Genomic DNA, 16,116 nt, shown 5'->3' with positions numbered 1-16,116 from the left:
ATAAAATAAGAATGAGCATGCCAATTATGTCAATGAGTTGTTTGTCCACCATTGTTTATTGGAACGTGTCAAACAATAGGAACAGGTTTTATAGCACCAATGACACCAATTAGCCATTGGTTCTCCAATCTAGCATATTTGCATATATAAGAAAACCATCAATAGTGTGTGGTCATTCTATACATAACTAAGACGTTCATTTTCCAGTGCATTGTGTGTCAACACACCAATTATCCGCAATTATTCTAAATCTTATATGACATGTTTCAGGTGAGCTTGATGTTAATAACCTACTGCTCGAAAAATAGACACAACGGCCCATCATTCCCCCTATATTAAAGGTCAAGAATTGCATCAGCAATGATGGCAGCAATGCTTAAGCATGTGTCCCATCACTTTAAAATACATAAGTATAGCTCCCATAAAAATCATACTAGTGACATGTCTTTTTACTTTTTGTTAGTCCTATCAACTATGCTATGTCAATTAATATTTTGCCTTTGATTACCAAAAAGTAAATCACAAAAGTATGACAAAAGGTTAGCTTGTATACATCCATGGGGCAAGTTATATAGAATAAGGATAGAGAGAGAGAGAGAAGTTGAAGCTTTCCACAGATGAACGTAGGAAACAATGCAAGAGAAGGAGGGAAAGGAAAGGAAGGGTGGGCCACGAGGGAAGAGGAAAACAGGGAGACGTGGAAAGAGATAAAAGAAGTTGTCCATCCAATCTCAAGTCCGGATTTCATCTCTTATCTATTTCCTCTCTCATCTTTCATAGTTTCATGCATAAGGCGCATACTCTAGTGGGTAGGCGGTTGAACGTACATTATTATGCCCACTATCAGTTGAGACATTTTTGTTAGTCTCACCAGACAAAGGTCAGTTAGGTTATGATTTAATAATCAAACATGAATAGTTAAAATAAGTAACTAATTAGATAAATCTATCCGTGAAATGCATGTGACTTGATGAGATAACAATAAATCTGAGCTGTTCCTCAAGGGTAGCTTAAAATATCATCTTTCCTGTTTGTGACATATTCTCCAAGAAACTAAATTTTCTGAATACATCGTCGAATCTTTTAGATTTATGAGTACAGTTGCAAGTTGAGACCAGTTGAGACCACAGATGTTGTGGCCGTCATCCTTTCTACAGGAAGGAGGATACCACGGGACCCACGAAAAGGGTTTGCCTAGATAAGCCCTGTCCCTGCGCGCCAACCTTCCTCTTCATATCCTTCCTCCTTACCTTGACCAACGCAGGTACGCGAGGATCAGAACGATGGTGCATCTCACTGCACCTGTCCGCTCGATCTCCTGCGTCTCCAGAGGTATTAATGAATCTCCAATTTAGCGTGTCTTCTGAGATGAATTTTAGTAAGTGTTGCCTGTTTGTAATCAGGATTCTCACTCTGATATGCCTGTCTTCAGTTCTGAAATTGTTGGTAGCTTGCCTTTGGTGCGGGTTTTAAAGCGTTGTGTGCTTACAATCAGGATCTTACAATGTCATTCCTTTCTTCGATTCTGAAATTGTTTGTGGCTTGTGGCTTGTGGCTTGTGGCTTGTGCTTCGTGCTGAATTTCAAAGTGTTTCCTGTTTGTTGTGAGAATTCCTACTCTGCAGCAATTGTCGGTAGCGTTGGGTATATTGACTGTGGTCGGGATTCCCATTCTTTGATGTCTCTTCAATTCTGAAACAGCATTATGTTCCTTGTCTTGTAATCAAAATCGTCATGCTGTTATGTTCTCTCTTTAATTCTCAAATGGTGGCAGCATTACGCTTATTGCAGGCAATCGTGATTCTTAGTTATGTCATTCGACAGAGCACCTGGTTTACGTAATTCACGTCTGCAACATGAATTCGTCCATGCGGTCATGTTCGATTGCTTAGGATCCACAAAGGAAAAAAAAAAGAAAAAGAGAAAAAAAAAAGACAACAGTCAGGAGCTACTAAGGACCGTTTTAATAGTTTTAACCGGTAAACATCCATGTCTGTTAGCATCGTTACTGCTCCTGACTGCCCGGACTTCCTCATGTTACATATCTTCCTCATTGGTCCTTTCGTTAGCTTCCCAATGCACGGCTTGTGTGTTGACGGATCTTGAACACGGGTATAAATAGTGTTTCTTTAGGTTCAATTGATTTTGGTGATTCTTCGTTTGCCCAAAGTATGCACTTTAGATTTATAGGGATATAACAAACTTTATCATTTTGCATTTCCACTGGAACCATTCATGCCAAGTAATTAGATATATGTCCTGTGAAAACATAAACTAGCTGTGTCGTCTATGCGTTCCTTTTTGCTGCAATTCGATGGAATCACAACTGTTGGTTGCTTCCACAGTCTGATGCTTGACAAATGCTTTCTTGTTCTTTGTGCATTTTATTGTGTCCCTGAAAAATATGGACGGAGTTTGCCCCATTAAAAGTCTCATGACCACGTTAAATTTCGGTATGGTGTTCAACTACTTACTGACAAATGCAAAGACTGCCTAGCCCCATAGAATGCAAAGAGGAACATATAGGATATTAAAAAAAACGTTGAAGGTTTAAGGAAGTTTCTGCAGGAAGCAGATTGCGATGATCAGATGCACAACCATTGACATGACGTAAAAGGCGTGCTAATTTCCAATTTTGAGGTTTAATCTCCATTGGCGAATTTCTTGAAACAACATAAGGTGCTTACTGGGGTCATCATGTTAATGCTTAGACTGGTACGAAAGAAAAGAGGCTGGCAACCGACTGGTATGGATAAGTACAGAAGATATATACTGGGGACTTCTACTTATAGGGAAATCTTGCTTCCAGGAACAAGTATTGGAAACCAGACACTAAGTGCTTTCTCCAAAGAGAAGAAAGCTTGGATACTCTTGTTTTTCATTTATCAGAAACCCATTTCATTTAGGATTAAAAATTTGCTTTTCAAATAATTTATTTTTACTCATAATTAGTCCCTTCATTTTCATTGTTTATCCTTTTTTTCTCCATGAATTTTATTTTGTTCAACGGCCTTGCTGAAAGGCTGCAAATTAGCTAACACAGGTAATTATGCTTTCTTAACCACACCAATTGGTGTTTCAAGGGCACCGAACTACTACATCTTTTTGAGTCCTTAATGGAAAGCATCGGAGGTCTGTCATTAACAAAAGTACTTATATGACAGTGTCTTACCAAAATCCATGCTCAGCAGAACAGGAATCTAGTTCGGTGTTAAGATAGGGTTTGGTGTCATGCAAGTTTTGTTGTCTGTCTTGTCTTCAACAGAATTTCTCAATCTGATGGAGTACCTTTGGTCTCCTGTGCTTTTAACTTTATTTTTATAAACAAGAGGTAAGATATAGATCCAATAATAGATAACGGCCTGTGCAAAATAGCAATGAGAATGGAAGCAATTTTGTTCTAAATAGGAGAGTATCAAAACTGATCCCATATATGCTCAATATGCTAGTCCATTGGTGGGATGAAGCTACTGCTACATAGTTTATACCTTTAGAGCTACACAGACAAACTTTCAAGACACAACCTTGAGACTCTTCATTTCCATTGGATTGTCTGCTGATGTCTAAATTAGCTCAATAATGTGAATCGACATTGTCTATTCATAACTCTAATTTCCTGTGTGGCAGACTAGAATACACTTAAATACAGGTATGGACATGAAAAAGGTAATGCAAAATGTTAAAAATGAAAAAAATAATATGATAAAAGAAAATAAAGGCAAATAGACAAAGTTAAGGACACTGTTGACTATGTCTGAAGTAAGTCCAACCAATCTTTAGCTTCACATGTTTTTCAACAGAAGCAATGCCTCTACCCACATCCATCATAGAGTTGGACCTACTCAACTTCACCTTGTTGGAATCTACATTGTAAATTGGTGTAGATGCTCGGCTGCATGAGTATAGTTTGATAGCAGGAGTTTAGGGCTTTGAACAAGCATGTACAAATTTCTTTCAGGAACTCTATCAGACACATCACCTCAGTTGGAAGGTGAGAAAACTGAACCAACTCTGAGTTCCAACCAAAGCTTCGCAAGTCAAGTCAAGACAATATAAAAGTTTTAAGTTACATGCAACTTGTGCAAGTATTATACTGTAATTTCATGAACCAATTTTGATCCGAGCTCTGCCATCCATCATCCAGTGTTCAGTTGGTGCAGAAACCTTTTTGCCCTATCATTGTTGGTGTGACCTGTGGTATCTTCTCTGAGAATGTGTTCTAAACTTGATGGAAAAAAGGAGGAAGAGAAAGAAGATGAAAACCTCTTCACCCTAGTGAAATTTCCCATCTCTGAAGCAAAAAGTCACTAACAATTGTGAAGGTAGCCACGAACAATAAATGCCTTATGATTTATGAATAATTTGGTAGCCGTGCGCTATTAGCTGATGTGCTTGACATGGTTAATGTTATGTGCTTTCGACATAAAACCTCTTATATAGATAGCTGTAATGCAATTCTGTTAAACTATGCATTGGCACGAAAGATTAGATCTGCAACTCAGTAGCACCATTGACATGAAATGAAGGACTTCATAGTTGCAAATATGTTTTTGCAATCTCTACTGCCATCAGTTAGTGCATCATGAAGTTTTATATCCTTACGCTTTGAATACATGCAGGTTGTTTTGATCATGGAGACTCATTTCGCATCAGGGAGTGCAGACCAAATCTACTGAACTATGAGTGTCAGCATCAACAGAGTAATTTCACTATAAACTTACTTGTTACAGCATGAATCGCATGATCTTGCTGAGAAATATGATGTGTTAATAATCGTCCGAAGCCATCAGGAAAAGCAAATATGAGGGGCTGTCAAACAGCACGAGGAGTACCTGAAACTGCAACAGCAATTTTAGTCACAGTACTAGCTGTTGGAACTGGGGCAGCATTTGTTTTGGGGAACAGAAAAGCTTCGGAATTCACGGAAGTAATGACTCAGCCATTCATGTATGATCTTTAACAATATAAACATTTCTACTGCAAGAAACTTTCTGACATTGCTCCTGTTTTTAGAGCCCTTCCAAGCCATGTGAAGCTTGCGGTGGTTCTGGTCTTTGTGCAGAATGTAATGGTGAAGGATATGTGCTCAAGAGACTGGGCGAAGCAACTGCTGAGCAGGCTAGATTAAACGCAAAGAACATGGCCACTCGATACACTGCGGGGTATGTATGGAATTGCTTCCCCTTTCCTTTCCTTTAGTATTGATTATCTGCTGATATATGTAACATTCTTGTTCAGGCTGCCAAAGAAATGGAGCTATTGTTCCAAATGCTCCTCTGCCCGGTATTGCAGAGTCTGTGATGGCCGAGGTCAAGTAAAAGGTTGATGGCATTTAGAAAATGTATATCGTCTATGAAATACGTTCATGTCAGGGAATGATTGTACTTCTCTTGGAAGTGCAAGCAGGTCACAGTTGCTGATCTAGAGTAGATAGACTTCTTATGCACGCCCTCAGGGCAATCATTCACTTAGAATAAGGTGTTAGACATGTGAACAAAAACTTTTTCACTGATGATAAAAAATCAAATTCATTTTATGTTAGGCAGGGTCCAGAAAGTTGTCCAAGTGAAACCTTTCGTCACAAAACGTTCTATAATTGACTTTCTGAAATTTGGTCGCCAGCTTAGATTGCTTCTGAACGTTAAGAGTGGTCGCTCTAGGCAGAATATTAACTACCAAAATTTAGTAGCTAAATATGCAACACTTTTCCTGCGAGAGTAGAACTCAGCCGCCAAGTGATGACCAAACATGATTTCGGAATAGGCAGTCACCAAGAGAATGGGCTCCTGTTAAGGGCAAAACCCACTATTTTAAACAGGAACGATCAGCATCGTAATTCTAGTTATGTGCCACGACAAGCAAGTTATATTAGTTCTGTTGACAGTGGTTTCTTTGTTGTTGTCTTGACACCTGCAGGATGAAACTCATCATACTTGAGTCGTTTAGGCAACTAAAATTTCAAGTGGAACAAAACGTTCGGGAACTAAAATGTCACACCATCAAGCTGTTTGGGACACGATCCTCTTGTGTAACTTAATTGGCTAAACACGTTTTGTTTGTACGATAAGGCTTCTTCCTGAATTACATAGACATGATTTGAAATAAAGTGGAGACAGTAAAGAACACATAAACCATAGCTTAGTAACTTTTATGCCGCATAACAGCAACACTGACTTTTGGTTTGACAATGGGAAGAGGTTGTTAACGTTCCTTGAATCTTGCCCAAAATTGTAGCAAATTCATGGAATACATTATAGTATTCCATGAGTATTCCATGACAAACAGTAACAAACTGTTTCTGTTGCCAAAAGGCCCCTGAAATGAACATAACAGCGACACTGAAGCAATTCAGCAAGCATGAAGAACCTGGGATCCTGCATAACTAAGATGTCACAAGCACTAAATTAGGACAAGAATGTTATCCAAAAAATACACACGTATGGCAACAGTCACCTTCATACAGAACAGTAACAGAAGACATCAATTGATTACCAAAGGAACTAGATCTCTTTCTCAATGATGATGAAATCATCAGATAACAGGTATTGTGCAATATATTTAAATGGCCCCATGTACCCTGCCAATATATAGGAAAATAAAATAAAAAAGAGCCACATAATTTAAAGAACAAAAACACTCAAAAGGAAGACATGCCTCTTTCCAATCGGTATAACGATTCAACTTTCAGCACGAACCAAATTATGCACCTGCAACTGTATTCAGCAGCTATGGGTGTCTCTCCATCCCAAAAGGAAAAGAAGAATACAACAAGGATCAGCACCCCTCAACAAATCACGAGGTGAACTAGACCTATGCAGATACTCCTTCAAGATCCCCTTCTTTGGATGGGTTTATATAACACGACCGTCACAAATTTTGAACGGAACCTGTGGGTCAGCCCAAGAGCCACAACAGGCTGAGGGCTGTCCCTGTTCTCGATATACAAATGGTTTAAAATTACATTTTGAGGTGCTGGAATGCTTCCAGAGGCATCTTTGCTAGCAGGAAAGCTTAACAAGGTATGCTGTAAGTGCGGAGGAACCAGGGGAGGATCTCTTGCTTCATCCTCATGACCAGGGAAGGCGCTGTTGTAACTTGCTTCAGGTGATTTTGGAGCTTCAAAACCAACTACACTGACTTCTTCCTGCACATCATGGAAATCGGTAGAAAAATAGTAAACACTCCATTCGGGGAAAAAAAGTTTTTTGCTACCTTAGGAAATAAAAGGGGATTCCTTACATATTCTTCAGCATAAAGGTTGTCCATGGTGTTGCAGTAAGCAGCTTAAATTTCATCAATTGTACACCACATCAACCATGAATTCTTGAGGATGAAAAAGACACCCTCTTATTGGATCACTTTCACAAGTTACCTATATGATTCCAGCAAAATTCAGAAAGGAGTTCAGTTGCATTAACTATAATTTGCAAAAGGTGCAAACATGAAAATATGTTGGCCTAAGATATGCAGAACAATCAAAAGATAGGGGACAAAATGTAAACACAGAATATAATACAGCAAAACTCACTACAAGCAAACTGGTTCCTTTCCAAAGATCAAGTAAACGACAAGTTGAAAGAGGCTCAATATCATCCAAGTCTCAGACTCTCAGAAGGCCTAATAATACCAAAAGTAGTTTTCAAAACATTAACTAAGGGCTCGACATCAGCAACTATTTCCTTGCATGTGAGGGCACATCATACGTTTAAATATAAAATTATAAAATATAAACCGTTACCACAAATATGACATACTGCTTTCAGGTTGTTATTGGCAAAAACCTTTTTGGGTTTTAGTCAAGAAGTTTTCTACTTCTTGGGAAAACCTCTGAAACTCAAAAAATGAAAAAATAGAGAAAATGAATAGAAGAAACATGAAACTTTGAGTTTTTACACTAACTTTATTTTACAGAAACATCTATAAAAATTCAAACAGTCATTTAAATGTTAAAAGAAACCTCAAAAGTAAAGAATCTGAAAACATAAGAAAAAGGCAATAAAAATGTTATATTTTTATTGATTTTTTTCCATTTTTAACATGACATTGTAAAATAAAACTGCAATATTTGTGACAAAGATATAATAACAAAAATAAATAAATGGATACATGTTCGTTTCAAACACACGCAAACAGAGTTGGTTTTGGATATTTAGATATACGGGTAATGTACATGTATATGTAAAAACTACAAACACGCACACACACAAGGAGAATTGGTTTTGAATTTTGAAGGAAATACAAGGTCATAAAACTTTCAATGTAATAAGGCATAACCCCAGAAATTTGAATTTTACGAGAGAGAGAGAGAGAGAGAGAAGGGTTTCAACTGTTACCTGGAAATGAATTTTCTGGAGCTTTAGGTCCAGTAAAGGTTAAGCTATAGATTTTACCTGTTCTTATCTATTCAAGGTGAATTTTCTCTTTCCAGATATATTTTCCACTTGTCTAGTAGGAAAACAGTCTGTTACATAACACAAAGTAGTTCTACTCGGAACCTTCAACAGGGTCTTTCCAATGTTCTAAAGCCTTATATGGTTAAGTGTTGTCCTAGTACAAAGGCCCAACCATACCTCTTCAATCTCTTCATTTCAAGCTACTTACAGCCACAACCTCAATAATTGTAGTTTCCAAATCTTAAATGGCCATCACCAACTCTTCAACTCCTAGTTTAATCATGTCAAGCTATCTTACAGTGCCATAATAGGCACCGGCACATGCCCCAGCCATATTCAACAATATTTCACAATCAATATTTCATTTATAAAACCCCTCAACATCTTTTACTATTTCATTTCTAACGCTATAATTTTATGTAAGTTCGGGGCCTTCAGAGCATATTCTTATATCATGTCAGCAATAAATTTTCTCAGAGTTTTTCTCCAATGTGGTTTTTGTCCGGAATATCTTGGAATTTCAAACAATTAAAAATTGATAATAATGGGGAAAAAGTTATAAAATAACAAGTTACCTATGCAACATTGACTCCTTGAGGAGGTTGCTGCACCTGTCGTTAAACGCACGATGGGCGCTGGTGCTGCTCCAACTCAGCAAATGCAATTGCCAGCTTTAATAAGTGCAATCAACTTGATATATGCACGTCAGAATTGACTTTGCATATAGGAGTTGGAGTTGATAAATGAGTCATAAATTCAGTGGTTTAACACCTTTAGTCAACAAACAACTTTTTTTTGGTTTTGTCATCCATTATATGTGTGTGTATCCCTGCACCCAAGGTTTTTTGGAAAACACTTCATACCTGCACAGTCTGTAGCTGCAGCTGTATCCACACCCACACCCATGTGACTTTGCTAGTTCTCTAACCTTTTTCTTTGCAAGAATATTTAAAAATTTCAAAAGATTTTTTTAGATTATGGAAGCAACAAACAAAATGGAAACATACATTTGCAAGCTAAAAAAGTACAAGTAGGACCTTTTCCAAGAAATAGAAAGAGAAGAACTGATGTTATATCTTCATGACATGTGATGACACTTCGATGATATTGCCAGGTTCTCTCAATATTATCATTTGAAGTTAATTTAATGATACAAATGTAACATTGTGAACATTGGTCTTAGCATATGCTTTTCTACAACATGCTAATTAGTGCTCCTTTCGGTTATTACTTGCATTCAACATTTATGATTTATCACCATGTTGTATTCCAGAATGTATTAATTCTACCTTATTATATAATCTTAATTCCACCTACTTTGTGTCAAAGATCCAAATATTCAAAGTATCCCAATGTCAAAGTGCAAGATCCTATACTTATGTAACATTATCTTCTCTAGCTTATATGCTAATACTGTCTTCCTATAATTTTGAATCATTTTCCAAATTCTAAAATGCTCCTGCCAAGTTCAAGTTTCTTTGTGACACTGAATCTAGCTAACAAACACCATAATCAGAACATGCACTACGGGACATCTACTTGGGTAGAAACCTTACCTTATGAGTAGTATGCGCTTAAAGAAGATCCATGGTCTAAAACAAATCTATGTCACATGGATACAGCCTAAAACGCGAATAAAACGAAAAAAAATGTTAAAAACAAGTCAGCCCAGAAAAATGAGAAAAGAAAGTTGTTTTTTTTAAACTCCAAAATGAAAAAAAAAAAACAGAGAAAAAACGTATATTTCTTTTTTGGCATTTTTTTCGCTTGTTCATGCTTTTTACATTTTGTAAGTACCAAATTTTTACTTTCACATTTTATTTTAGTCTTTTAACTTTTTAAAACTTGCCAAGATTTTCAACTTTGTCGTATTATACCTAAAAAAACCTTGTCATTTCATACCCAAAAGCAAAATTTGTGACAATGCTTTTAACATGCTGAGCACAGATAGATGACTGGAATAAAAACAACCTGGATCCCAAATCCTAAATAGATAGTTTACATAATCATTTGATGTGCACACACGCACACACATAAAAGAAATGTGTTCAACAAGTCATATTTTCCAACATGCTTTACCACATTCTTCATTTTTAACATATTTCAACCATATGTTCTAGGTTCTAGAATCCACCTTATGGTGTGACCTTTAATTCCAAACATCTAAGCTTAAAAATTGACCGACTCACTGCAAAGTCTTAACCTAAATATACTAATATGATTACCACTACTTGCCTATTACAAAAAGTGTTTGAATCAAGTTAAGTTTATAAAAAACTTTGACCTTTAAGCATTCCACTTTTGGTGTTATAAGAGCCAGGTTTTCTTTTTATGGCTCAGAAAGCACATCTAAAGATAAAAATGGTGGCTTAGTATGTGTTTCCTAGTAGATTGTTTACGAAATCATTTGTTAGTAGAGTTTTCCATTTTGTTTCTTTTTGCTTTTTCCTTCTATTTAAACCTATAAAAACAATATGTCCAGCTTCCTGTTGCTTTAAGACTCTCTCTCCAACCCCCCCCCTTCCTCTTTTTTCCCCACCAAAAAAGAAATGTGAAGCTTTGTATAGAGCACAATGTATGTACATTTTTTTCTGTGGAACATGAAACTCTAAGTCTATAAACTGCTTTCTGTATTTTGTATTCTCTGTAGCGTTTACTTTTTCTGCTCTAAAATGTTAACCTTTCCACGTATTTTTTGTGCACTAAACCATGAATTACTGTATATATCTTACATGCTCCAAATTATAATGCTCTATAATCTATACTCTATATACAGTATATAGGTTCTATAGGGTATTTTATGTACATGTATTTTTGTGCACTGTATGTGTATGCACATGCTATTGATTTTATTTTAGTCAACCGAGTTGGACCAAAAACCAATTAGTCTCACTAATTCACTATCTCTTTAGGGCTTTGCCTTTGACCAACCTAACTTTTGATTTTGACAACCATGTGCCTTTTGAGACTTGGAATAGCGCAAGTTACTCGTGCAAAGTAACATGGGCATGTCAGATTGGTCTTTGTACCCGTATAAACATAGTGACACGGGCACAGCAATCCAAAATGCATTAACCCTTTTTCTTCATAACAAAACGCATGAATTTTGTGGGATTTTATACATATATATGTACATACACACACACACACACACATATATAAGACCCGATCCAGAACACATTAAACCTTCCTTTTTTTAATAAAATGCATGAGCTTTTGTGGGATTTTGCATATATTACATATATGCTGCCATACCTCATAACCACGTTTTCTAAAATTATTGTACCTATACCCACATCTCCGTACCCATACCCATGTGATTTAGTGCCTACGAATTTGGACTTTGTTTCAATCTGATCTCAAGTCCAACGTTTGTTGCTTGGACACTTGCAAAGTTGCAAACAGCTCTTGCATTGTTGGTGGATTGGAAAATGATCATACATAACAAAGAACTGTATCTAGGTGATAGGAGAAACGATTAAATGAGAACTAGCATAGATTCACTCAACTGATAGTTTGATAATAAATAGGGCAAAGCAAAACAAACATGAAACATGACCTTCCATTTGGGCAAGGGCCCTTCATGGCTCAAAGGCCAGCAAGTTGACAGGTACAGTTGCTTGTGTTTAGTAATTTAACTCAAGTTCCTTGACAATGCTCTGCACCAATGCTTACACTCGCACCCCCACCCATGTGATATACCTATAAAATGGGTTCAAAGCTTCAACTACTCCCCTTCCTTTCTCTGTCACTTACATTTTCCTTCTCTCCCTTCTTCTTTTTCATTTTTCCTTTTCACGACTATCGTCTCCACTAATATAGGAAGAGAAAGCGATTTTAAAAACCCAGTCCCAAAATTGAAAGGTTTTACTCATTTCCCATACATACATATGCATACACACAAACATAGATATTGCCATTTCCTTGATTTACCCTATTGGACAAGGAAACACATGAAGTCAATACCCATGAGACAAAACACAAAGTGCGAAACTGCATCTGGCCCAAATGCCAGAGATGGAAATGCATAGTTAAGGGGCTGCCTTCAATATGTTTCTGCATTTAAAATTCCAACGTCAACAAATGCAAAAGATTTATGTAGTAGGTCCTAGGAAATTCATGTGAAGATTGTATCTTAGATAAAAATTTTACATTTATCTGAATGTTGGAAATTTTGGGCGTTAGAGTTGTTAGCTTATGAATTAGTCATGCATCTAAGATGTATAAATCTTATGCAACGAAAATTATAGATTTTCAAATTCTTCACGTCAAAAATTGTCAGAAAATAGAAAATATACCCTAAATGATGCGCGCAACTCATAGAGTCGGAAACAGATAGGAAGCCTAGAATCCATAAATAGTAAACACGCTAATTTGTACAAATAAAAAGAGAAGCATATCAAAAGCAAAATGAACACATTTACACAAACATGATCAAGAAGGAGGGTCAACAGCAAAAATATAGAAGCATATCAAGCATCATCACTCCTCAACAAGCTACGCCCAATTAGGCATCATCATCATTCAGACATTCACCAATTATAACGTACACCGGAGAACCCGGCCCCTTGCCAGAACAAAGTAAGCCAAGTAAAAACGATCATCGAGCATAAACTTTACATGGCAAAATCTTATTTTAGTATAATGCACGAGAAGGGCAAAGTAAGAGAAACCCAAATGATTTTTTCGATTCACATAACAACCAAGTACATGTAACAGAGAGCGAACAACCAAAAGAACGGGGGCATGCATGACAAAGAACTAAGCAGCCATCCATGATAAGAAAAGGCCATCTTCCGCCGATCAAGACCATCAGATCTTTGTAGTTTTAAGTTTTAGCCATTCGTCAAGCGCAAGCAGAAAAAGAATTCCTGCATGCACCGGAATAGGCAATCCAGGCTTGACCCTGCTCAGTCCATGAAAGACGGCCGAGAGAGAGAGAGAGAGAGAGATCTAGGGTTTCATTTCGTTACCTGGTCTTTCCCCAGGATTTAGAAGCCACGGACTGTATAAGTTCTGCCGGAGCTTCTATAAAGATAATACGCTGTCCCCGCCAAACCGCTACGGCCGGACGCCGAAACTCGTCCGACTCGAAGGCTGAAACCCTAATGCAGTTGCAGCCGGCGTCCCGTGCCTTCACGCGCTAAAAATTCCAAATTAGGATTATTGGACTTTGACGCCCGAGTTGATGAAACTGCGAAAGCAGTCCTCGGTGAACTGCCAATTGCAGCGTGTCCAGCCGGTAGTTGGGGCGTCCAATAGAGGCCTCTCAGCGGATTTCAGACCCGAGAGAGACGTTTCGGCGAGGGGGTCCCTCGGGTTACTGGCAACAGCCGCCGGAGAGCGGAGACCGACAAGCAGTCGATGCGGGACAACGGAAAGGGTCGGAAGAGAACACTTCGCTTCGTTTCTTCTAGAGGAACGACGTTCGCTGGCAAAATGCGCGTCAGTAAGAGGTGGAGGAAGGAAGAGCGGGGAGACGGCGAGGGAGAAAGGTCGGCAGAACGCCCCTTTCTCTCGGGCACTTTTTTGGCTTTTAGATATTCGGAGGACACTGCCATGCTTATGTCGTAATTATAAAAGGTACCTATTGCTTGACTTATGTATGACGACGATCGACTGCGTTTTAGATTTTTAAGTCCAAGATTAGCTTCGTAGTTTTAGTAATGCCCTTCCGGAATTGTTATGCTGCTCTCTTTCTTTTTTTTCTTTTTTTTTTTATCATAAAAAGTTAAAACCAAAAAGATTTTTCAAACTGTCAACCAACCTCCAGTTTGGTAATAATAACATATTTCCACTATTTTATAGACTTTTTTTGTTTTGACTTTTTATTTTTTTAATAGTGATAGGCTTCAACGCGTTTGGTAACTATGACATTTTAGTATTTCATAAATTTTTTAAAAAAATTATAACAGATTGACGAAACACTTGAACAAGTATTCTTTTATAAAACACTAATAGTGACCGTTGGGATCTCATATATAAGACTAGTCCAAAAAAAACCTCATAAATCAAATAAAGACTGAATTTCACCGCTAAAAACAAAAGAAAAAGGAAGATTTGATATCCTTAATACATGGCTAATACCTCATAATTGAGGTTGGAAAGGAAAAGAGGGGATTTGACCTCAACTCTTCTGATAATAGTGGCATCAAATCCCTTTGGATGTCATTCCGAGGTAAACAAACGGCCTCTTAATATTGTCAAAATCATTGTGAAAATCCCTTGAATCAGCCTATTAAATAAGTCCCGATTGGGATCAAGACAGCTTCCAGTCCAACAGTGATAGGCAACCTATTTTAATGATTTTTATATTCAAATTTTGCTTTTCAATTAAAATATGAGTTCAATTTGATATTATTTTAAAACAATTTGCTCAGCCAATTCGTTGAATCTTTTTTTTTTAATATCGATTCAATTTGAAGCTCCATTTTAGTAGCATTGCCTGTTGCCTCTGAACATTGTTATTTCCAAGAAAAATCTTTAAACGAGCCAAAACCCCAAATTTTGAAAAAAAAATAAGCTTTTAATTCTAATGTTTTTAAAATTTTATTTTGACCCTCATGAACATTTGAAAAATTATAGCATGACCATCAGTCCCTAGACCTCGTATCAAACTCGTAGAGACAACTCGGGAATCGTTTGAATGAGCTCGGATCAGCATTAAGCTGGGCCACAATCCAGGTATGGACTCAGATAAGATTAACTTAAATATGGCCTTTACACCCTTGGTTTGAGGGACCCTTTAAGATTGGTGGGGAACAAATCCAATTTATGGAGCTCATGGATGAAACCGTTCAACTATTTCCAGGACAGAGACGACTTTATGACAGAGGGCAATAGCATGTTCCAATCGATGATGTCACCAGAAGGCAAGTTCTTTACATTACGTGTCTATACCTCTTTATTAGCCCCAGGCGTCCATATTTTTCCAAATGATGTTCATTTGCAAGCCGGGACGTACGCCAAGATCCAAGTATTTGGCATGGCTGATTTTGCTTGAAAGAATTCATTCAGGTTGGAGTGAACCTTAAGAGAATTGGTTTCCACTTCCCAGCATGTGCCTGCTTTATCACAAAGGAGAAGAAGATGTTGTTCACCTTTTTCGGAAATGTTCAATCATGCAAGCATTACTCGACAATACTTGGCACCAGCCTATGAACATTGACATTAAGGAAGAATCACTGTTAATGGATATCATGCTTGGTGCCCCTTAGTTGCACCATCATAAGAATGAACACATTTTATGGAGGACCTGGTTCGACCCTACCTGGAAGACAACTTGTCTGGTTCGAAATGATATAGTTTTTCATGGACATAAATAAGGTAGATATCAGGGAAATGGGGCTTGATATCCTTTTTGATGTAGCACTTCTCACTCGTAAATATGCTTCCCACCATGCATAGTTCGATTTGGCGGTTAGATGGACCTTCTTTTGCTTTTGTCATCTGGTCATGTATGACGTTGTAAGCTTCCAACCTCTCATTGGAATGATGTTTTAGTAATCTTGAATTCCTTCTCTCTCTCTCTTTCTATATATATATATATATATATATATATATATATATATATATATAGAGAGAGAGAGAGAGAGAGAGAGAAGAAGGAATTCAAGATTACTAAAACATTATATATATATATATATATATATGTGGGGATGGCATCATCTGTAGCCAATTCTCAATTAGGGGATGTCTTTCAAACACATTGCTCGGGAGGAGGA

The 16,116-nt window shown here is 37.4% G+C and overlaps 2 protein-coding genes across 2 annotated transcripts; one reads left to right on the top strand and one right to left on the bottom strand.

Annotated features, from left to right (window-relative positions):
* Nucleotides 1-1,127: 1,127 nt before the first annotated feature.
* Nucleotides 1,128-5,540, top strand: LOC116266135 (uncharacterized). Its single transcript, XM_031647236.2, has 5 exons — nt 1,128-1,332; nt 4,619-4,699; nt 4,790-4,926; nt 5,013-5,161; nt 5,238-5,540. Exons 1-5 carry the CDS (start codon nt 1,284-1,286, stop codon nt 5,323-5,325), a joined length of 504 nt encoding a protein of 167 aa, XP_031503096.1. The 5' UTR covers nt 1,128-1,283; the 3' UTR covers nt 5,326-5,540.
* A 1,096-nt stretch (nt 5,541-6,636) lies between these two features.
* Nucleotides 6,637-13,926, bottom strand: LOC116266372 (SNF1-related protein kinase regulatory subunit beta-3). The gene is made up of 3 exons (XM_031647552.2): nt 13,366-13,926; nt 7,239-7,371; nt 6,637-7,143 (listed from the first exon to the last, which is right to left on the bottom strand). The coding sequence occupies exons 2-3, from the start codon at nt 7,263-7,265 to the stop codon at nt 6,826-6,828; spliced, it is 345 nt and encodes a 114-aa protein (XP_031503412.1). The 5' UTR covers nt 7,266-7,371; nt 13,366-13,926; the 3' UTR covers nt 6,637-6,825.
* Between the last annotated feature and the right edge of the window lie 2,190 nt (nt 13,927-16,116).

The sequence above is a fragment of the Nymphaea colorata genome, chromosome 12, assembly GCF_008831285.2.
Source record: "Nymphaea colorata isolate Beijing-Zhang1983 chromosome 12, ASM883128v2, whole genome shotgun sequence".
Classification (NCBI taxonomy): Eukaryota; Viridiplantae; Streptophyta; class Magnoliopsida; order Nymphaeales; family Nymphaeaceae; genus Nymphaea; species Nymphaea colorata.
Note: the sequence above shows the minus strand (reverse complement) of the source record. Positions and strands in the feature narration are given on the sequence as shown.